Raw genomic sequence first — 23,181 nt, 5'->3', positions numbered from 1 at the left:
AAAATTTTTTGAAGAGGGAAGCCATATTCAGTGCTTCAACGCTGATCATCTGAATAAGTTGTTCTAATGGTGAATGTCTTCACAGCTGGTGCTAGGTAAGGAGCAAGAAAACTGGTTCCAGCTCCCACTGGAAGTACAAAAGGAATAGATGCAGTGAGGCAAGAAATCAGTCATTCTCCCTACTTTTTTCTTTATTATTTTTTGCAGTCTTTTTCCAATGGGTCAAGAGTGTATGAAATATCTAGGTGATAAAGGGTCCCTTTCTCAGCTGCTAGTTTCCTCTGAGACCTTGCCAACACCAGCCTGCCCATAATTGCTGTCTGCAGTCATGGCCAATAGGTCACAGTAACTGTAATTTAGTTTAGTCCATGGCACCAGATTTTAAGCCAGGGAGCAATGATGTGTGTAGCTGTGCTGGCAGATCAAAGATGTACAGGTACAAATCCACAGTGAGAAGGGAGGTGGAAGTGAGGTGGAGGACAGTGTGCGTTCAATCAAAACAGCGCAGAGGGTCCCAAAGTGACTACAGCCTCAATGTGTCTGTGTTCCTGGTCTGCAAAGTACGTGCCTCAGTTTCTTCAGATGGCTGACTTTCTCTTGAGGAGTCACGAATAAAGTCTGTTTTTATGATAAGTTAATTATGTCACCTGGGGTGAAATAGAACGGCTTTCTACAAAAGGAATTGTGTGAATAAGTGATGTTTATTTTTTAGAAAGTACTTTGTGACCATTTAGATTGCTGACTTCAACTGCATCTTCTGGAAAGAAGCGTTATGAAATTGTTTAGTCTACTCCAGTTTCAGTGCTGGAAAATGAGCAGTGTTTTGAGATAATATGTATGGCGCTTCTCTTTCCTGATTAGTATTTGATAGACATCAAAGAGTAGCATTTTAGTAAGTTTGATTAAATATTCCAGTTGTTCAGATACTAAAATAAACACAATTCTTGAGTATGCTGGAATTTGGTGAAGGGTGAAAGCCCTAGCCAAGTAACTGGATTCTCTTGCTTTTTTATATAAAGAACAATAGTGCTTTAGGCATTGATAAACTCAAGGTGAGGTTTTTGCAGACATAGAGTCAAAACTGGAGAATTTTGGAGACATGGTAGAAATGGGCAGCAGGGAGATGATGGCTAGAGATTTGGTTATTTGCAGTTCTAAAAGTATGTCCAAAGTAAATGCACTGTACTTAACTGCAGGTTTATGAAAACTTCGTGCTTCTTTTTTTCCGCATTTGGAACAGGAATTGTATTCTTTAAAGTTTGCTCCATGAGCACGTTACATGCATTTGTCAAATTTACATTGCTAGATGTAATATTTTTTGCTCTCAGGTTGTTTTTCAGAGTTATTTGATTGCTTTTGAGCCATTAAAGAACTGTAATGATAGTCCTTTATTAAAATGTAAATAGTAGCTTCAAGGAAAGTGTAATCATGTCATTTCAATTCAGAAATATGATGAAGTTGTCAGGATTCTTCATTAAGTCACATTAACGTTGACTACTTCTGTTAAGGAAGGAAGTATGGCAGATAATATATTGCAGGAATTCGCTTGAAATATTACTGTATCATTCTGACCCAGACTTTTTTCCAGCTGATTATTTCAGTGTTTCTGCGTTCAATTACCACAATAAGAAGTGAAAATAATTGACTGAGTGTGGCTTAGATTTCATAGTGGATATAGTGGGAAATATTTTGTTTCTGTTTTTTTTTTTTTATAACTACCTTTTTTTCTAGAAGGCATTTAAATGTGGCAGATCACAAGTTAAAAAACTGAAAACAAAACAAATCTTAGTCACCAAGCAAAAACAATATCCTGTAATCTGAGCATGAAAATGATAAATTATGCTTAAAGTTTCATCCGTACCTATGACAACAGTTTCCTGCTGTGACTTTTATGTTTTTAGGGTCTGATTTAGCACTTTGCAAGAGAGAAAGTGCAGTAATGGAGATGATCTGAAAATTAGGGAGTATTTTAATCCAGGTTACTCTCTGAGCCATTTAGGACGCTCCGAGAGAATGTAGGACTTCTGTCATGGGAGGTTTTTAAGAGCAGTTTTAACACAGACTTCTTAGACATTGGTTAATGTATTCAAAATTAGATATCTGGTGTATTTATTCCTTTTAGTCTTGTATTCTTGTGATTTGCATTGATTTAGAAAGATAAGCTTAGGAACCAGGACACAATTAATACAGGATAAAATGGAGAAGATAAGAAGTTGTTCTGAACAACTTTTTCCAGTGTTCAGTCCTTAATCTTGTTGATGTTTTGTCTTAGTCCTTTTTGTCAAATGTGATTGAGTGGATGTAGCTTGATGTCAGTGTATATGCACAGTGGTATGAAATATAGTTGTGTAATATTTATACTAGCAGAAGCTGTGCATAGTATTGTACTTGCCTTCCTTGGAAATATCTAGGTCAGTAGTAATTTATGTAATATGTGGTTTGACAGCAGTGCTTGATGTCAGGTTGACCTGCTAGCCCAGGGTTAATATTTTAAGAACGAAGCAGCTTGTTTTTCTCCATGTTTCTCGGTCAGATAAATGTTATTACAATGACTTTTTGCACAGAAACATGAATGTGAACTATGGCACGATAGTGTCTGCTGGATGAATGTGAAGGACCTCCTGCTCTGGCAGGCTTTTTTCAGTAGTGGCTCAAAGCACATAGCTGAAGAAAAGCATAAGCACGCAGGAGAGAGGTTTTCAGAAGGATTTCTAGTATCTGGCAGCCTAGAACCTGGTATACCCTAAGCCCCAGATAATGCCTTTATACTGACTTCTTCATATCTGTCATGTTAGTGATTTTTTCTGTGTCCCCTAAACTGTTTCTACTACAAACTTATAAAAGTTTGTTCTGTTTTCTTGTGCCTTGCTCTAGGATGAGTTTAATTCTTCTGGTCACCTTTGTTATTCTGTACTGTTTGCATTTCAGCTATGTCATTTTGAGCTACTAGAGCCAAAAGTGCATGTGATGTCTAAGAGGAATTGTTCTGTTTTCTGTTTTGTTTTCTGTTTTGTTTTCTGTTCCTTTTACAATTATTCATAAATTTGCATTTGGGATTCTGGAGTGCTATTGAGCAATGAATTAACATTGCCATAGAAATGTTTATTTTAATTCCAAGATGTTATTTTTGTAACGCTTCACTGTTTGCAGAAGCTGGATTATTTTTAATTGCTTGAAACAGGATTTCATTTTTTACTTCCTCACCTGCTGAGCAGCAGCTCAGTTTTGCAAGATCTTTATTTTCTCAAAGAACTAGTTTGCATTTGTTCCTTTTCATGCTTCTCTCTTGTTCTAGATTATATATGCATCAAATGCACAAGCCCAAGCATGGATCTAATCGGGATTTCTCTAGAGTTCTCTTGGCTATAGATAGGTCCATTTCTTCCTAATCACTGCTTGGTATTTTCCAATAAATTCTTTAGAAAGGGCTATGAAGATCTTCTCTCGTATCCATTGTTAGTTAAGTTTGTTTCCTTAAGAGGCTGAGGTGTGAGATCTTGTCAAATGCAAATCCATAGACTGCATCAGCTGAATTTCAATCATCTGCATGCCTATTGATTAATTAAAAATAATATTAATACAATTCTAATGGATTTTTGAGATGTGACTTTTCTTTACAAAAGCTGTGTTTGGTTCTTCATCAATATTTTTTGTTTATCTTTGTGTTTGCTACTTCTGCTCCTATACGGTAGTTCTTAACAACTTGTCCAGTACACACATCAGGTGTCCTGTCTATACTTTTCTGTCTGGAGGATTGGCATCATGTTAGGTACGTTTATGCCTCTGGACCTGAGGCAATTTTGAAGACAAACTTCATAGCACTATCAGTAGGTCAGACATTATACTTTTTATCCTTAAAACTTCAATGGTCAGTCTGCCCTGACAGCTCTGTTCTTTGTTTCGTCTCTGATTCCTGACCTCTGCTACTGGTACTTCATGTCATGAGCTTGTTTGAAATCCTTGTGAATAAAGGAACTGATGTGAGCTTTCTTGGAGTGAACACAAATGCAAAAAGAACAGTTGGTCTTGTTGCTTTAGAGTTACCTTCTGCATTTGTTCTGAAATTTGATCATCTCTTGGTTCTCAGTAACTTCTGCTTTTGATATATATTGAAAAGACTTTAAAGTCTAATCTCTTTTGCATGTTTTTCTATCTACTCTTTTCCTGCGCCAAGCGTATTATGTTTGTCTACTTAACTGCTGTAGATTGTTATTTTATAGCTGTTACTATGCCTAAGAAGTAAACTGTTTTATCTGAGGCTTATGATTGACACAGAAGACAGGTGACTGGAGGCTGCCAGAGCAGTTTTTGTTTGCTGTTTCTGTATGACTTCATTTTTACTATTTAGTCATTACACATAAATGCCAGTTACTTAGCTAACTCATATAAGCAAAACCACTTCCATAAAAGAATGAAGAAGAGTATATGGGAAGAAGCCACGTGGGAAATAAGTAGCTTCACCCACAAAGATTGATGTCACTGTAAAGAACTGTTTATCATTTAGATCTGAAATGCATCCGCAGAGGATCAGTTCCCATAGTTCCCTGATCCTCCCCTCTTCTCCCAGTCTTCTGAAGTTTGATCTCTGACAGATTGAGGTGTTGTAAGAAGTCTTGAAGGGGGATAAGCTCACTGCACCTTGCCGGAGTGAGTTCTGGTGAACAGGGAAAGAAGATGGTGTTATCAGGGAAAAAAAATCCAAGACCTAACAGCGATGAAACACTGTAGCTTTTATCCTTCTCCCTTCTTCCTTCCCTCCTCTCTGTCTTTCCCACTCTACACTATGTGCCACCTCATTGCTTTTCCCTGTTTTCTGCTTTTATCGTCAGTGAGGACAATCTTCTTTCATTACACTAATCAGCCTGTGATGTTAAATGTCTTCTTCAAAAAGCTGTCTACTTCAGGAAGAGAAGGACAGGCCCAAGGAGAGGTTAAGGAATACCTTGTTTGTCTGTTTAATGATTATTTGGTTTTTGTTTTACTTAAATTTCAGTCATGATCTCAATGGTTTGTGCAGATTTTTTCCAAGCTAGCTACCGGAAATATGGCTCTCTGTTACTGATAATGAAATGACGTCAAGGTAACTGCTCTGGATTTTCAGCAGAGTTGTACACAAATGTGCAACATCATTGTAAACTACAGTACTGCAGTACTACTCTACAAAGGAAGCATTGAAATGACTTCAGTGAGAGCTACAGTAAGATCTATGAAAGGACTGTGTTGTTTAAAGTAGCAGAAAAAAAATCAGATAAGCACAGTAATCCTTAAGTTTCATTATAGAAAGAAACACGCTGAAATTGCACAATCTCATACTGCTGGAGATTTCATTTTACTCCCAGTGCAGCCAGCTTCTTTCTGTGAACAGGTCACAGTAGTTAGGCATCCAGTAAGTAGATATATGCTGTCTTCAGAACTATAGATGAAGAACTCCTCAGTGCTTCAGGCTAAAAGCTGATTTGCCACATTCTCTCGCTTGTTAAGCTTTTTCTTTTTATTTGGTATTAATGTTTCTTGGCTTCATGCAGCAAGGCCTGGATGGTGCTGCTACAGGGCAGAAATCACTTACTTAAAAATAAGTTTTACTTCTCCCAGAGGTGTGACCTTATTATAAAACTGGTTTTGTCACCATCTTAACATACTTATGAGGTAACTGTAATTCTCTTTCTTTTAAACTGCAAGTGCTCCATGCACATATATTTCCAGTTACATGGAATTTTTAAAAATTATTTCCTCTTAGAATAGAAGAATTCAGCTGGAGGGAACCTTCAAAGAGGACCAGGTCCAAGTCCTGTCCTTCTCAGGGCTAACCAGAATTTGGAGCGTGTTACTGAAGGCACTGTCCAAATACCCTGTGAACACTGCCAGGCATGGGGCATCTACTGCCTCTCTAGGAAGCCTCTTCCAGTGTCTGACCACCCTCATGGCAGAGAAACATCTCCTAATGCCCATTCTGACCCTTTCCTGGCAGCCCTGTGCTGTTCCCCTGCTGCTGTCAGTTCCTGGGAGCAGAGCCCAGCACCTCCCTGTGCTTCTGTTCAAGGGCACTGCAGGGAGCAGTGTTGTACCTCTTGGCCTCCTCTTCCCAGTGCCCTCAGTCTCTCCTCACAGGACATGCCTTCAGCCCTGTTCCCAATTTTGATGCCTCCTTTGGGTGCCTCCGTGGACCTTACCATTCTTTTTGTATTGTGGAGCCCAGAACTGCTTATGATACTCAGTGTGAGGCCACTCCAATGCTAATACAGCAGGAACATCACCTCCTTTGTCCAGCTGGCTGTACTGTGTTTGCCTCTTGGGTGCCAGGACACTGCTGGCTGATGCTGAGCTGCTGTCACCAGGACCCCCAGGTCCTTTCTTGCTGGGCTGCTTCCAAATCACTCTCCTCTTACCTGTGCCTGTGGCCAGCATTGCTCTGTCCCAGGTGCAGCATGCGGCACTTACCTTGGTTGAACTTTGTGAACAGTATATCTAGACCCTCATCCCTCCAGGCATTCAGCAGCACCTCCCGGTTTAGTGTCATCAGCAGACTTGCTAAGGATGCATTCCACTCCTGCATCCAGATAACTGATAAACATGTTGAACAGGACTGCATCTAGAATCGATCCATGAGGAACATTGATGGTGACCGGCTGCCAGATGTAGACCTGTGGACTGTGCAACCCTTTGAGCTCTGCCATTGAAGCAGTTCATCACCCAGCCTAGCGTGTCTGTTCGTGTCACAGTCAGACAATTTGTCCAGAAAGGTGCTGAGAAGGGTGTAGTATAAAGGGCCTTACAAAAATTCAGGAAGATTACTTTTGCTGCTTTCTGTTCATATACTTAACAGGTTACTTAGTATTATAGGGAAGTCTAGCCTTACCTATTTGATCTCCTTGTGATGAACTCATGTTGACTACACCTGTTAATAGCTTTTTTCTTTACATGCCTTTCAGTATCTCCCTGTACAGTGTTCTCTATAACTTTTCCAACTATTGACATTAAGCTGAGAGGTCTGTAGTTTCCTGGGCCTTTTCTCATGCCATTTTTTTGCAGTTGAGTGTAACATTGGCTAGCTTCCAGTCAGCAGGAACCTGCCCAGGCTGAATCGTAGTAGACACCATGGACTTAGGAACATAGAGCTGGTAACAACTGTTCCCTTTTGTTGACCACAGACTGAAAGTCACTGTTCCCTGAGCCATGGTCCAGGCACCCTAAAATCTGTGATTACTATTAAATACTGAGATTAAAAAAACACATTAAATGCTTCCACCTTTCCTTATCCTTACTTGTTAGGTGGCCATCTGCTTCAAGTATCAGTCCAGTGTTTTCCTTTTCCTCCTGCTGCTGACATACTTGAAAAAGACTTCTTTGTTGTCTAACACCACCCTGATTGCCATCAACTGTAGTGGAGCTTTAGCTTTTGTTTTCTCACTGCAGATGAGAGCTGCAGCAAACTCCCTGTGAAGTCACATATTGCTTCCAGAGGTTGTATATTTTCCATCTCCCCAAGTTGCAGGCTACCTGTTCATCTGGGACAGACTTTCACCATGCTTACTTGGCTTGTGGCACAAATCAAGGCCTCTCATCGAGGGCTCGTGAATACTAATGGCATCAGTGGTCGTGTTGCCCAGTTAGTGCATGGGATTGGGTGGATTCTTTTCTGAATCTGTGTTAGTATATATAAGCTGTATTAAGAATATCGATGCTCTCATTCAGATCCCACCCTGAAATGTAACAAATCACAGCTTTACGATAACCATGCTCTGCAATTTGTTTTGCTTCCCCTGAAGCCTACTGCATTTTACAGTCTAATTTTGAGCCTACTTTTCATCCTGCTGAGGTGATTTGGGGAGCAATAATGACATACTGTTCAGAATCAGTAATAACAAGGTCAAGAATCGGAATGCAGAAACTTCTATGCTTGATGTGTAGAGGTAGGCTTTGTCTGGCTTAACATACTGGCACACCTGAAGTGAATCTAGCTAAATCAAACTTGTACTGCTTCGAAAATTAATTGTTAACTTGGTCTCTTCCATCTGAGTTTATCAACAAAATAGAGTGTAGGGGTTTTTTTGTGTGTTGTTCGTTTTGTTCTGATTTTGGTGGGGTTGTTTGTTTGTTTTTGTTTTTTTACTAGCATAAGTAGTGGTGCTTGGTGGAACGATGAGATCCTAGAAGCTGGCTTTTCACAGTTCTTGCTTTGTAGGAGCTTAACTGTAGGGATCTTTCCAGGGGTCAGTCTTTTTCTGTTTTGCCTGTATGCCTCACTTCTGCCAGCCCCCATGTGAATGATTGAAAATGTTTGTGGTTTTTTTTTTTTAAGTGGTATATCTTTGTTTGGTGAGCAGTTGGTTTTGGTGGAGCTTATTTGTACTTTCACAGGTATCCACAAAGATCCCGGACCTGTTCCATAGGTATTGGCTTAAGTAGTTGTTGAAAACAGGGGAGACCTGGGCTGTGCCTGAGGATGGAGGTGATGAAGCAAGTGCTGCAGTACTGTTTGAGGAAGTCAGAGAAAAAGAAACATTTTGCCTCAATTCTGTCTCATATTGCTCAGAGTCTTCTGTTTCATCTTTCAGGACTCTGTAAGGCAAAGCTTGTTCACATAAGATAGCAAGATAACACGTTTATTTTTCCTTTTTTTAATATTGGCAGAAATATAAACAGGTAGCATGTATTATGAATACTTTTGTATGACTCCTTTTTTAACTGAGACGTGCATGTACATTTTAGTAATGCTTAGCAGTAAGTGGTTTTGGAAACTTGCTAATCTTTTCCACTTCCTTTCTCAGTTTGTCAAAACTATCACAATAAATATGTAATGTATTAAGGAATGCTAATTTTATAGTTAAAATTCAGGGCTAGAATTCAAGAAGTGTTTCCATTACTTCCGCTATGGGATTCTCCCATGGATTTAGGGTAAGTTGCTAAATCTTTTTGCCTCAATTTCAGTAATCCATAGATGAGAGGAGGGCAGGCTTTTACATTCTCAGAACATTCTGCTTCATTCTCAGGGAGACATATGACTAGTACTGCATTACAAACAGAATAACTCCTGTCTTGAAAGAAATGCCGGTCTGAACTCTGAATTACTGTTTTTATGTCCTGTAGGCAGCTTCACCTAAGGTAGCAATGCTGTGTTCGTATGTATGGCAAAATGGGTTCTTATCTTCCTTCATGCAGTTTTGCTTCAACTTTCTTACATCTTTTCTTGTAATTGCTGCTCTGTGACACTAAGTGAATGGTAGATCTGAAATGATTTAATATTACAAATTGGAATATTTTTTTTCCTCGGTATCAGTTGAAGGGATAGAGTGAAACTGTTGCTATGGATTATTTGAAGGAATTTTAATAATTAGAATTCCATGAAAGCTGTCATCTGTTCCATCCCTTCTCAAGTTTTGGAGCGGTTCAGTAGCTTTGGATTTCACATTTGTTTTGAACATCTGACTTATTCTGGCAAGGGATCTTGGAGGATAACATTATGGAGTCCAGTTTTGCAGTCCTGCTTGTGCCTTGTGAATTCTTTTGCTTCTACGGGCAGAAATTGATCCTAGTCTAAAATCTAATCTTTCATTTCCATTTCATGGAAGTAAACTTGGTTGACTCTAGCGGATCTGCTTGCACAAATTTCGGCTGAATGGTGGTAATGCACCTTAAGGTTATAGGCTCTGAGATATTTGGGTTTTGCACTCCTCTTAAACTCACTGGATGCGAAGTTTATAGGTTCCAGATTCTCACAGGAATTATTTTGGACAATAAATTGGTAATGTTTTGAAAGAGCAGTAGCTGAAGGTTTGAAAGCTCTTTGTGTATTGCGTGAGTGTAACCAACTATAGACTTTGCTAGCTTGACAAAGTAACAAGAACTCTTGTGGCCTTTGAAAACTCAGTTTAGTTGTTAGTGTTACTATGGTAAAGGATGCTTATGATCTCTGGTCTTCGGTTATTGAGGACACCAGTATGGTTTCTGGATATAAATAAGAGACTTGGGAAAGAATGCCATGCAATGCATCAAACTCCCGAAACTTGGGCAGTCGATATTTTTGTAGAAGAGCAGCATGAAACAAATGCTTTATTTTGTTTGTGCAAATGAGAAGACTATTGTGATGCAAAGCAGTATCCTGAAAAGGCAAATGTGCTTTTTTTTCTGTTGTAAATATTCCAGCTAAATAGTGCAGTAATTGCAAGCAGAGCTTGGCACTTTTTCTCTCTATTCTTTTCATTGATATATTTTAACAAGTTCTCATGAGACTATTAAAACATCTTAGTTTTTGGAACATGTGGTCTAGTGGGGATAACTTGGTCTGCAGATGCAGTGGGTTGGCAGCTAGCTTTTGCATGTCTTTTCATTTCCCTCCAGATCCTCTGACCCAGCATAACCTTTGGTCTCCCTCTGAAGGCCGGGGTGAAGGAAGCATGAGCAGGTGACTGATGATCACTGTCAATACAGCCTGCAGACAATATGTGAATTACTTTAGCAGTCTCCCACTGCCCCCCTCCTCTCTTAAATCAACAAATGCAAATAGCTGCCTCCTCATTTGCTGCTATCTCAGGGAGGCTGCCCAGGCAGCATGGGCTTTGTTGTAGTCCTGCGCGCTGAAAAAAGCGGCTCCAGCCTTAGTCAGAAGAAAAAATATCAAATGGGACCTGACCCCCCCCCCAGTGGTTAATGCTGCTAATGTTTGGTCCTTTGGCGTATGCAGGTAGGAAGATGCTGTGCTAAGAATACTTGCTATGTGTATTTTGACAGGGCAGCCTGAAGTGGTTAAACTGCGTTGTTACTCTTTGTCTGTAAATATCCTTCTGGAGGGGAGTAGGGATTGCTCAGAATATCAAAACTCATACCTGTGCTTGTATGACCTGTTGACGTTGTAATTAGATCTGTATTTAACACATGCTGTATTTACTGTGAAGGAGTAGAAATGCACTTGCTAGATTTCAGCAGAGGCACAAAGAGTTTGTGAACCACAAATTAGAAGTTCACGATGGTTTAACACCTAGTTGTGTAGCATGAGTAAATAAAAACAGCTGTATTTCGCATTCATGAAAGCATGACACATGTAATATGTTGTACTGTGTAGTACAGCATACTGCTCTGCTTTTCCAGAAATACTGACTAATGCAAGTTGTCACTCAGCAATTCAGAGACATGAGAGTAATGCTTTGCCAGCGATTGGATAAAATGCTCTTTGGCTCAGTTTAAACTATCATTGCATATGAGAATAAGTTTTGGTGTAGATAAATAAAAGGAAATCAATCACGTTCCAGGTTGAGAAGGTGGTACCTGGGGATGGGGATGTAACTTCTGTATTTAATGTATTTAAAGATTGCAACCAGTCATGGTGAAAAAAATTCTCCTGAACATACATTTAGGAATATTAGATTAGTAATCAAATCAGATGAATCACTGTGTTTGTAAACAGTTGTACAGCTTTAAAAATGGATGTGAGAAGAACTTGTGCTTCATAAGAAATCTGCTTGTAGTATGTAATTCATCCTTACTGTGATACTTTCTACTACATAACAGTTACTTGAATAAAAATGTAGAGTCAAAATAACAGTTGCAAAGCTAGGTACTGAACTGTTCAGGTGACTGTCACTCAAATAGCTACATGTTAAAACTATTAATTGGTAAGAATATTCTCCAGATCTTGTTTCAGGTGTATCTTTGAGTTTTATTTGCTTTCCAGAAAGTATCAATATACTAATTTTGTAGGGGAAGAATTACTATAAATTCATGAAAACCCAAGAAACCAACTATTTAGAAGTCCCCTGTGTTCCTGTTTTTGACTGCAGTAGTCCTTTGGATCGGGCACTGGTGTCTGACACAAAGCCCACTTGAACCCTAACTTGTAGCACTTCTGCATCACGTCACGTTAAGCTCGTGGTGTTTACAGTTAATGTGGATCATGGAGTTTTTCCTGTATCAGCAATCTGCAAAAAGCAAGTGGTAAAGACATTATGATACTGGAAAACCAACTAAGTTTAGTGTCAAGACTTTAAATTATTTGAAAGGTACGGTATTTTCTGCTCTTCCTTTCCCATGCTTCGCATAACAAGGGTGGTTTAGCATCACAAAAATTCCCATCATCCTCTCTTTTTACCTATCATTTAGCTGCTTCTGTATCTGTCTGCTGTCAGCACTTAGTCCAAGAAACAGCATGTAGTTCTTTCTGGACTTGGTCATTACTTTGTGTTGGCCACAAGTAGTGTGGTGCAGGAAGTCTTCTTATTGAGGATTTCTTCCATTTGACATCCTCCTGGAGTTTTAATCAGTCTGTTGCTAGGGGAATCATTACAGTAAAATCATCATTAATGCTTCAGAGAAGTGAGATGGGTGGAAATGATTGCAGACTAAGAAGTTTTATTCAATGGAATTTGATTACAGTTTGCAGCTTCTCATCAGATTATAATGCAGTCACATCTTGCATGTAGTGGATCAGGATTCTTTTTTTACTGGGATGGAAGAATCAACAGAGAACCACTCCAATAGTAAGATTAAGTAAAAATGATATTTTATTTTGGCTTCCAAAATTAAAACATAATAAGAAAAAAAAATCTGTTCCAAGTAGAAAAATCTGAGTACAGTTATCTGAACTTTAAAAAGCAACGTCTCAGACAAATGCTGATGAATGATACTTTGCCTGTCATCAGTTTCTCCTCTTAATTGGATGACTTCTTCACTGCTCAGAATCAGTTTGTAGCTTGCTAGAAGTAGTTGGCATGTCTTGTGACTATGGGAACTGCTCTGGGAGGAGAGTGGGTGTTTTATGGGCTCTATACCTTGTGAAGTATTATGAAGGCCTTCTTGATGAATGGTACTTTATCTTGTGGTAATGAAAATCATGGGAGGCATTTATAAGGTGAGTGAATTAATTCGCTTTTATTTTTATTTGAAGGGTTTTTTTGTGGGCTTTTTTTTTTTCCTTAGGAAGGTCCCTTTGAAATAATGGGTACAAAGAATTCTCTCTTTGGCTTTAATGAAATTACATAGTTTTGTGCCAACCACTGGGGTTCAAAATATCCAAATATATTTATTTTACAATGTAAATTGTGCACTACACTTTTTTTTTAAAAGCCTTTATTAGAAAAGTTGCTTTCCATCGTTCATTTTGAGGTTTTCCCCCCCTTCCCTTTTGTTTTTGTTTTTCCTCAGTTTCCATTACAAAGAGCAGTGCAAAAATCCAATCTTCCCCTTCCAAAGTGACCCGGCGTTCAATGCAGTCTCCACAGAAATCTGCTCCAGTACCAGCGCAGCGGGGCAGGAAACCAGGTCGGGGCAAACCCCCTGGACAGTCTACAGTTCCCAAGAAGGGCAGGTCTCCTAAAAATATTCCCCTGAGCAAAAGCACCTCTCATACTGAGAATCTTAAAACAAGGAAAAAAAGTTTAAAACCTGGAAAAAAGGTTAGTCCTTATCTACTACTTTACTTTGTATTGCAAAATTTTGTAGTGAGATTATTATTATTTTTTAATTAACTTTCTGGCTTCTCTTCGGCCTTCAGGGCTTTACTGTGTTCAGAAGTTGATTACAACAAAAATTCTAGAATAGCTATTCTAGAATATCTCAGGATAAACTTCTGGGATTTTCTTATTCCAGTACAGGAGTACTGATTTAGATTAATTTATCAATGTGTTGTTGGTATTGAAAAATACTATTCTGGAATAGCCATTTCCAGTAACATCCCAATAACCTTTAGGCTTTTTAGTCTGGGTTATTTTATTACTGAAGCATTTGCATGTTTTTCTTTTTCTTTTTCTCTCGCATTGAACAACACAAGATTAGGAACAGTGAGGATTTGGGTGCAAAATTTGGGCATTTTAAGCATATGGTGGGATTTGCCAAATTAATCTTTTGGATACCCCCTCATCCTGGAGATCCTGCATGAACCAGGTTGCTCCTTTTCAGGCAATGCATTTCCTCAGGCATGAGCCTGAAAGGCATGGTACTTTGCTCCCTTCAGAGCTGAGTCTGTGACATGGATGTTGGTTAGCTACCCACACACACCCTGATTTCCAAAAGTGGAAGTTTTGCTTTTTCCCTTCCTCCTGTTTGGGTCACTGTGGGCTTGTAGGAAATTGCTAGTGGTGCAAGGGAGTGGGTGAAGTAATGACACAAGTATTTTCCCTTCAGTGCTGATCAGTGTGAGATACTAGTGAAGTGTGGTATTAGAGCACACCTAAAAGGCTCTAGGACAAAACTGGAGATAATCACATTGGTTGCAGTGATGACTGCAGGGTAAGGAACAATTCTGGGGACTGCAAGTAGAAACCCTACTCTCTTCTGCTGTCTGCCCCTCCCTGTTGGGCATGCAGACCAGTAGGCTGCTGGGACAGGTGGCTCCAGCTTTATTTCCTTCTTGTTTCTGAGGCCACACAGAGGTGCAGGTTACAGAGGAGAGAGCTGCTCTCACATAGGCTGAGCTAGTGGGTTGTCTGTTTTCCATAATCCTGAGGGGCTTTAATGGAGATCATTGATCACATTTTTTTTTAATCTTAAGGATATACTCAGGCAAGACAGGATGCACACTTCTTCATAAAGGTTTTGTGCTCCTCTGTGTCTTGTGAAAAAGAAATAGATGGAAGGTAGTTGGAAGCATCTGACCTTTAGAAGAGGCTTCTGGGCTCTAAATGCTGGGTGATGGGAAGTGTATTCTCTGAGCACTGCACTTGGCACCTGGTCTGTGTGAGGTACTGAGCTTTGCTTGGGTTTGGGGGTTACTTCTGGCAGTTCTTGTGATGAGGAAGGGAATCTGGGGCACCTCTGTGCGTGTCTGATTTCCTCTGTGGGACAGTCAACTAAACGTTAGACTTTGTAGTATCTTGAGTTTGAGGTGCCTGTCTAACTTGGCATCTTACTATTGTAACTTTTGCACTGAAAACTTTACAACTGGGCTCCTTTAGAGAAGCCATGGAAAATTTTTATTGCTATGGTATGTGGTAAGTATGTGTAAGATTGCCAAGACATTACACATATCTGCACTCTTCTTTGCAGTGTTGTACCTAATACTGTAGGGGTGAAGGAAGGAGAAACTGCTTAATGAGAGTTCTGTATGTACAGGGTATACGTGATATGGAGTGCCACGCAGCTTGTGTGCTTTCCAGTAAGCACACAAATGTAGTGTTAGTGATAAGTGCTTAGATATTTCAATGCAGTTGTTTGTTTGTCTTAAGACAAATAAGAAAAAAAACCTTCCACCTTTTTCAGCCTGTGCAGTTGTCCTCCAGATGTGAACTGAGTTTGTGCTAATTCAAAACCTGTGTGTTTAGGGAGATCAGTCTGGTGTTTGATGAAGAAGAGATTTGTTTGACTTCTTAAATCTCACAGTGAAGAGTCAGGCTGGGACTCCTTGCCTTTTTAAGCTTGTTACTCTGCAGTGTTTATCATTGTGCAGGTATTAATTTTTATTATGCAGCTAGGAATGTTAAGCTGTTGTAGTTTTCTCCCTTACTTAAATATTTCCTAAGCTTCTCCATAAGGATAAGTATGTCAAGTCTTATTCCCCATTCCTACCCCCCAGTGTGCACTGAATGTTTTTTCTTTTTGCTGTCATAATTAAAAAAATCTCTTTACGTTTCTTCCATCACCTTTAAAAGTACACTTTGCAGAGCAATGCAAAGAATTTCTTCTAGCCCAACTGCTTAAGATGCATTTCTCGAGAAAGGGCCTTGGTCTGAGTGTTGGTTGCAGCCCTAAATGCGACCCCACAAGAGCAGAATCAGTGAAGGGTGGTGAGATGCCAGCCCATGTGCTAAGCTCTATGCAGACACGTGGTGCTGGTGTGCCCTCCCAGATGGCAGGGCCAGCTGGTGAAGCTGGGTGGGGGCAAATGGGGTGAGCCCAGCTGGAAGCACAGCCTGCTTCCTGACGCAGCCTGGCTGTTGGACTGCTGTGTGCTGCTCCTCACTTTGGGATTACAAAGTGAGAACCTCAGCTGAGCAAGCGGAACATGCTGTAGTTCCAAAGTATACTCTCTTTCTTCATTCTGGAGGAGAAGGTAAGAAATGGCTGGCTAGCCTCACCACAGTAATGTGTTTGTGTGAAGGGTAGACAATTCTTCTGGCTTACAGCTTAGTGTTTACATTTTGTTTTCACGCTACATTTCTCCCGTTCCCTCCTTTTTCCTCTCAACTCAACCGATGGCATTTTGCAGCATGACAACAGACAACTGGTCCCCTGGAGAGTCCCTTCTCCAGAGAGGCTTCAGGAATGCTGAGCTTCAGATCAAAAGCTCTAACTTCCTAACTGCATTGTTATTCTCTGTGTTAAGGATGGAGACCTTTCTGTTTCCCAGTGTTAAGATGCATAGGCGGTCTCTGACAAGTAATACATCATTGCTTCAGTGTTTGACCCGAGCCACCTCGTCTCATTCATGGCAGTGCCAAACATTGGCAGTCTCTCTCTTATGTTTGTGGTGATTCCATCCAGTGCCATGTTATCAAATAATTTCTCTTTTAAACGTATCTTAGCAGATCAGTAAAGAGCACAGAAATTTTATTTACCATGCCATAGACTTTAGAAGAAAAGAACTTATGTTCTCAGTAGGAGTTAGGAGAAGTTAAGTGCTACTGCTCTTTGGAAGGTGTATATTTTCATTGCTTACTGCGTGATTTGTTAATGTATTATTTAGTAAATATCCTCTTCTTCCTTCCATTACACTTTTATACCTCTATATTGAAGCTTTCCCTGGCAGCTTGGCAGATTTTTCTGTTCTCTGTAGACCAGTTTTAGATGTAAACTCTTACCATGTGAGTAGCCAGGCCTCTGCCACCTTCAGCAGTGTCAAGACCTTGGCTGATTTCTTGTATTCCTGAATTATTATTATTATTTTTTGTCAGGGTAGAAAATGGGGATGCAAGAATAAATGGTAAAGGAAGAAGTGAAGAGTTTTTTGCCAATTAATTGCTTCTTTTATTTGCATGTATTTCATAACACATCAGAAGTGCCTTTCTGCCGTATGCCTCTTTTTTAAACCCCAGACCAAACTAAATTACAGCATTTTCTTTTTCTTAGCTGGGAGGTAATACACTGATCGATTTCCACATCTTAGTGATGCAAAATCTGTCTGTCTGTTATATGATAGGCTGCAAAGAAATTTGGTTTAGGAATGGAGAAAGTTTTGGAAACCCAAGTGACTGAATTATAACTCTTGATTTATTCGATACCTTGCGAAGAGCACCAGTTCCTGAAAGTGTTTACATAAGAATTTCCAACCTCTTTGAAACAAGCTGAGGGAAAATCTAGATGCTCTGTAAAGTTGACAGCTAAATTTGCATCAGAATTGACATGAGAATATATGCACAGCCTAAATAATTTATTGGAGTTGTGATAAACCCAGGTGATTGGAAGAGTGTGAGCAGGAAAGTAATCCAAAACACCTGTTCCATGATTCCTAAAATTTAGAAGGGTCACGAATTGACTGTATATGTAGCACATTGCTCTCTTGCTTCTTTTCAACCATGAGTGGCTTCCTTTTCAAGTTGTTTGTCTTCCACTTGCTTTTACTTGCTGAAGTAACTGTAAATGCAGGCAGACAGTTTCTGATCTTCCTTTCCTGGACTTCATCTTTGCAGCATGTAGTACTTACATAATAAGGAACTACTTGCACTCAGTAGAATGATCAATGATAGTAGAAAGGTTTTGCATACTACTTGAAAAACATTACTTTTTTTTTTCTCCTCAAAACAGAAAAAAATCTTACCAGAGCAACTGACTCCTACCCCACCTTCTCCTCTTTCTTCCCCTGATGGAGACAGTGGCACTACGCAGGTACTTAAAGATGGAATTAGTTTGTCTGGTGCAACTGCTGCAGTTATATCCACAGGTAAAGGAAAAAAATTCATGACTTTTTTTGTGTGAAATGACTTCAGTTTTGAGAAAATTAGTCTTTTAATGGAAACGTGCTGCAAACTTACTCCTGTAAATTGTTATTCACCTACTGTGTTTTTTTTTAAAGTATGTTTGTAGAACAGTGTTACTTTGCAGAACTGGTATTTTGATGCCTGAATTATAACAAAAAGTACTGCGGCAATCAGGGGAAATATCTCCCTTCTTTTAAAACAAGCAAACTTAAGAGGAAATGTAATGAAATGTGTTTTTAAAAGTTGCAAAACAAAAATAAGGTACTGAATGAGCTAGCTTGTTGAGGGGCTTGTAACTCTGCAATGAGACAATTTGTAGGTTGTCAATTGAAATCTCAGATCTTTCTAAAAAAGCCCATAAATTATGTTAATTCTGTTTGGGATACTTTTGACGTTTAAAAACTGTTTTTACAATAGAAGTTGTCAGGCTCTTCTCCATCCCAACTTCAGTGATGGATGAGGGGAAAATACCTATGTGTTTCCTAGGAAAATAAACCTTTCAGAAGTCAGCTGTTATTGAGGTCAGACAGAAGATGTCATGAAAGCTCTTTTTAGCGATTTGTATCTTTGTTTATTCATTCAAAAAGGCTTCCTCCAATTTGCAGACATCAGAGACTAAGAGATAGTCATGAAGATACAAGATCATTGAAGCACTTCATAGAAACGCTTCACTTTTAAAATCTATGTTTATAAGAAAGCCAAAATGGTACTACAGCTGAGAAAATGCAGCAGTCTTTTGTATTACATATCACTTAGATTGTCTGCTTAATCACTGCAGATTTAAACTATAATAATGATTTGGGTGCATTTCTGATCATGTAACAAGTCAAGGCCAAAAAGAAGAAAGGAGAAACCCTTCAGATACAGCTTTTCCCCATATTTTTCTGCCTTACTGTTCCTTTTGAAAGACAGTTTTTCATTGTCTCTGTAAGAGGTGTTTTCAATTGTCCTATTTGATTGCTTTCATGATAAGCTTTAAGCCACTTTGCACAGTTTCCAGGTAAGTACTGTTCTTTTGTTTAGCAGAAAAAGCCAGGTTGTAGTGTGGAAATCATACGTACATTGTTGCTGAAGATAACAGATACTGACTGTTATGCATATGCACTGTTAATGCTGTGTGGGTGCTTCAGAATGGGCATCCATGGCAGGCATATGCCATAGTTTGGTTTGCTGCGTCTTCTAAAAAATGAGAAAAATAATAGGGCATTAACATAATAAGGACAGCTTTTTAGAATTGATTTTTGGTAGTTCAGAGCGTGTACTGGTAGTTCTTGCTTTACTGGGTCTAGTGTGTGAGTAGAGACGAGTTGAAAGAGGAGTGCAAGTTAAGATGGCTTTGTACATTAGCAGGGTACAGAAAGGCTTTAGAGACCAGGGGGGAGTTAATTTGGGATTGTGCAATTCTAGCACGTGAAACATCTCTATTCTGTGTGTTCCAGCTGTGAAGAAAGCAGAAGTACTCTGCAGTAAATATGGCTTGTTCCTTTTCAGTGTGTGTTTATGTCAACAAGCATGGAAATTCTGGGCCTCACCTGGATAAGAAGAAGGTTCAGCAGCTTCCAGATCACTTTGGACCAGGTCCTGTCAACGTGGTACTTCAGCAGGCTGTACAGGCTTGTGTGGATTGTGCCTATCAATCCAAAACAGTGTTTGGATTTCTGAAATCTGGCCATCATGGAGGGGAAATGATAACTGGTATGTGAAGATGTTTCTAATTTTTTTGTTTCTTCATTTGTGAACCTAGGATAGAGCAAAAGAACTGAAGTAACTGCAGTGAGATTCTATCACTTTTGTAACTCCTTAAGCCTAGTCAAGAATGTATGCTTGTGAACTCCTTTACTAAGAGACTCCTGGTGGAGTATCCTTTATATCAGTGTGAGTCCAGGATTTTCTGAACAATTCTTAAATCAGGATATGGCAGTAGCAAAGTTGAATTACATATACACTGTGTGGTTAGGTTCTTATTACTAAAGTAGAGCTTGTGCACCTCAACAGCTGTAGCTATACGTTTGTCAAGTGAGCTCAGTATGAGTGGAATATCAGCTTTATTAATTCAAGTCATTCGCATAATCTTATCCATACATAATGTTTGTGTTCTTAATGCCTTAACCAAGTGAGTGAAAAGTTTCCAACTAATCTGTTTAGCTTCCAGGCAAGTGATTCCACATGTTAAATTTGCTGCTTCTTCCTTCGCCCCATTCACCGGTCTCTTAGGTCAGCGTTCATTCTCCTATGTACTCTATTAGGGAATAGGTTTATTTCTGCTACATATTAATGCCATGCCTACAGATAAATTATCCTTATATCTCCATCTGAATAGCTGCTGCTTGACTTTTTTTTCCCCTTCTAGGCTAGGAAGTACTCTATATGGCAGTTAGCACATCAATTCATAATTCTATCACTGGCAGTAAAAAGACTTGGTGTTACTTTAATCTCCTTACATTAACACCAGGTGTGAAAGATGATTAGTGGAATACAGGTTTAATTAAATCCTTGTAAAAGGTGTTGCTATCTAACAGTATCTAAAACCTAGCACCCTGACCTGCATATAACAGGATTTCACCAGTCCTTGCTTAAGTGTCCGCATGATTTTGTTCACAAGGTAGACGCTTCTATTTTACTTAGTAATAAAAAGTTTATTAGCACTGTATAAGCATGGGTTTGAAACTTGTATTACTTTATTTTTGCAAAATATATGAAATTCTATTATACTGTTAATACCTTGCTGTGCTATGTTCCAACAAGTCATTTTTCTTCAAACAGAATATACTGAGATGTGCTTTGCCAGTGTTCTGATTGTGATGATTCTTGAAGAAGGACTAAATTGTAGGCCAGTGGTGAATCTGGGCTATTATGGAATAGCTGAAAGGAAGTATTTTACAGAGCAGATGTAAAAATATGTTTTCATTCAAAAATCATGTAGGAGCAGGAATTACTGTTGTAATTACTGCTGGATTCAAAGAAGCCAGCTCAGTAGCCCTAAGCTCACGGAGCCTGGCTTTGTGGGTTGCTCCTGAAGCAAAGTGCTGGAGCTCTCTCAGGTGTTACAGAGCTGCAAGGCCCTTGTGGGCTTCCTGTGTTTTTTAGCTCTTGTCTTCTCATCAGCTTGTTGCATAGGTTGCTGAGGTGCTAACTGAGCAATCAATCAAATCCTGAGTCACTTTATCAAAAATTTTTATGGGGTGTATTTTGAGAAGAACAAAATGTGGCTTAGGTTAATGTAACGCATTAAAACCAACTGTGCAGTTGAATAGGAAGGTAGGGTATATACAGGAAATATGCAGTGGAATGAAATGAGAAATTACAGAATGAAACTGTGAGAGTATTTTCTTGCAGAGTTTTTGTTTGAAAGTTTTTTTTGTATAGTTGGCTTTTCTTTAAGACTGGCAAGAAAAGCAATTGTCTGCATCAGAGATTAAGCAAAAAAATCTACATCTTTTGTGAAGAACTTTCATGGCAAGTATTGTATTTGCTATAGTAGAAAACTGCATGCTGGGATATGGATAAAATAATCTTGCTACAATATGTGTGAATAATTAGTGGGTTCTTTTGGTTCAGCTGCCAGAGAAAATAATTGTTTTGAATGGAGTTGAATTTAGGATTTTTTCTTACTCAAAACAAAAGCACAAACCATTTTAATTTTGCTTGATGCATAAGTTTTCAATTCAGGCAAATGTAACCGAAGGGAAATTAAAGGCTTGATTAGCAAGCCCACTCATGGTGGCGGTGTCAGCCCCTTTTTTTTGCTTGTAGGTCTGAGACTGTGGTATTTAGTGGGATGTAAAAGACTGAGGTTCAGATAAACCTTCTCAAGCAAAGAATTAAATCAGTCTCTTGGGTGATTTTCTTCACTATCAGACAGACACATTTGTCTGATAGTTTAGCTCTCAGCCTTTCTCTTGGCTCAAGCTTGCTGCTTGAAACACACCTACACAATGAAAAGTAAAGAAATGAGTACGACTCTTCATCCCAAGGGCTGGGATTGCACAAACAACCTCCGTTCCCTGTTTATTTGTCGTTAGAGGTTGAGGTTATTGCACCTCAGAAGAACTCCTTTTTATTTTCAGCCCTAGCATTTATCTTGGATGTAAGAAGCTAATGTTGTCCTCAAGCAGAGCAGAGAGTTGAGACTGTGGATTTGGATCCCACTTCCTTGCTTGGAGTTCCTATGGTTGCGCTCAGGTGTTTGGAGTACAAGGGAGCTGTGTTTGCACTGAATCCTTTTTTTGTGGATTTTTTTTCCCATAGTATGTCTTGGGGCAGTCAGATGGCCTCAGATGTTTCTTGCTTTATCCTCCTGACAGCTCTAAGATAATGTTATTCTTTTCAGTGCTTCTTTTCAAAATGAGAAATTAAGATGTGGAGAACAAGTAATTTCCCCAAGGCCATATAAGACTACCTGTGAGGCTACTATGAAGTTATTTAAATGTTTGCTGCAGCTGACAGTGCTACCTTGCAGTAAATATCAGGAGATCAGGCTGTGCTGGATCTCGCAGCCCATTTGCTCTCTAGAACTGCTTGAGTTCCAAGCAGAAATACGCCTCCAGAAACCCCTTCCCAAAACAGGAGGTAGAGAGCCCTGTGTCTGAGCCACATGTGAATCATTAGGTTTTCATTTAAACATTGGAGTCCGGAAAAAATGAATGGACCATGGAAACCCATGAGTCTAGGATTTGTCCCTGTGGTACTGACTCGTAATCTCTGGGCACCTGCCTTGGGTCACTCCACAATGAAAGCAAACGAGAGGTAGCATGTTATTGTTGATGCTAGCTCGTGTACTTCCATTAACCCTAACCGTAGGCTCACTTAACAGTATCCATCAGTCACACTTCTGATTTCCTAAGGAAGCATAAAATATGCTAGAACTGGGGCGTTTTCTTTGTTTTTGTCTGTAATATCTGTCTCTTCTGTAACACAATATGGAAATGCTTCTTATTTCAGACCTGTGAATAAAGGCTTTCTTGTCATTTTAGTGTTTTTTTGGTTTTGTTTTTTTTTTTTAAACGCATCTGCTACTAACCAAATGTGATCATTCAAAGCTCTACTTACCATTCGGAAGCTCAAAAACAGAAAGCTGCCTGAGAAGACAAATTGATGCATAAACCTGGTGTTCACACTGATTCTTTTCCAACCCTAAGCATAATTTACAAGTTTGTTCCTGTTTTTTTATAGTGACTTTCTAATCAGAAATAACCAAAGGATTCAGCTAACTTAATTGTAATTATTTACCTATGTACTAGTAGCATTTGCAATATTATTTTCTAGAATCATACAAAAAAGAAAATTGTCATTAACTACATCATTCTAAATATTTAGAGAGTAAGGAAGGAGGACAACAAGC

General features: G+C 39.2%; 1 protein-coding gene across 1 annotated transcript in view; it reads left to right on the top strand.

The window, feature by feature from the left end:
• Window positions 1–23,181, top strand: part of SCML2 (Scm polycomb group protein like 2) — a 67,760-nt gene that overhangs the window by 35,241 nt on the left and 9,338 nt on the right. Inside the window, exons 8-10 of the mRNA XM_065741373.1 lie at window positions 13,135–13,385; window positions 17,668–17,803; window positions 19,332–19,535. Coding sequence (XP_065597445.1) covers window positions 13,135–13,385; window positions 17,668–17,803; window positions 19,332–19,535 — 591 coding nt within the window. The remainder of the gene's footprint in view (window positions 1–13,134; window positions 13,386–17,667; window positions 17,804–19,331; window positions 19,536–23,181) is intronic.

Source organism: Cyrtonyx montezumae, unplaced genomic scaffold, assembly GCF_038088225.1.
Source record: "Cyrtonyx montezumae isolate F1298 unplaced genomic scaffold, pur_monq_1.0 scaffold_3, whole genome shotgun sequence".
NCBI lineage: Eukaryota > Metazoa > Chordata > Aves > Galliformes > Odontophoridae > Cyrtonyx > Cyrtonyx montezumae.
The sequence above is the reverse complement of the archived record's forward strand: the minus strand, read 5'-3'. Positions and strand labels throughout refer to the sequence as shown.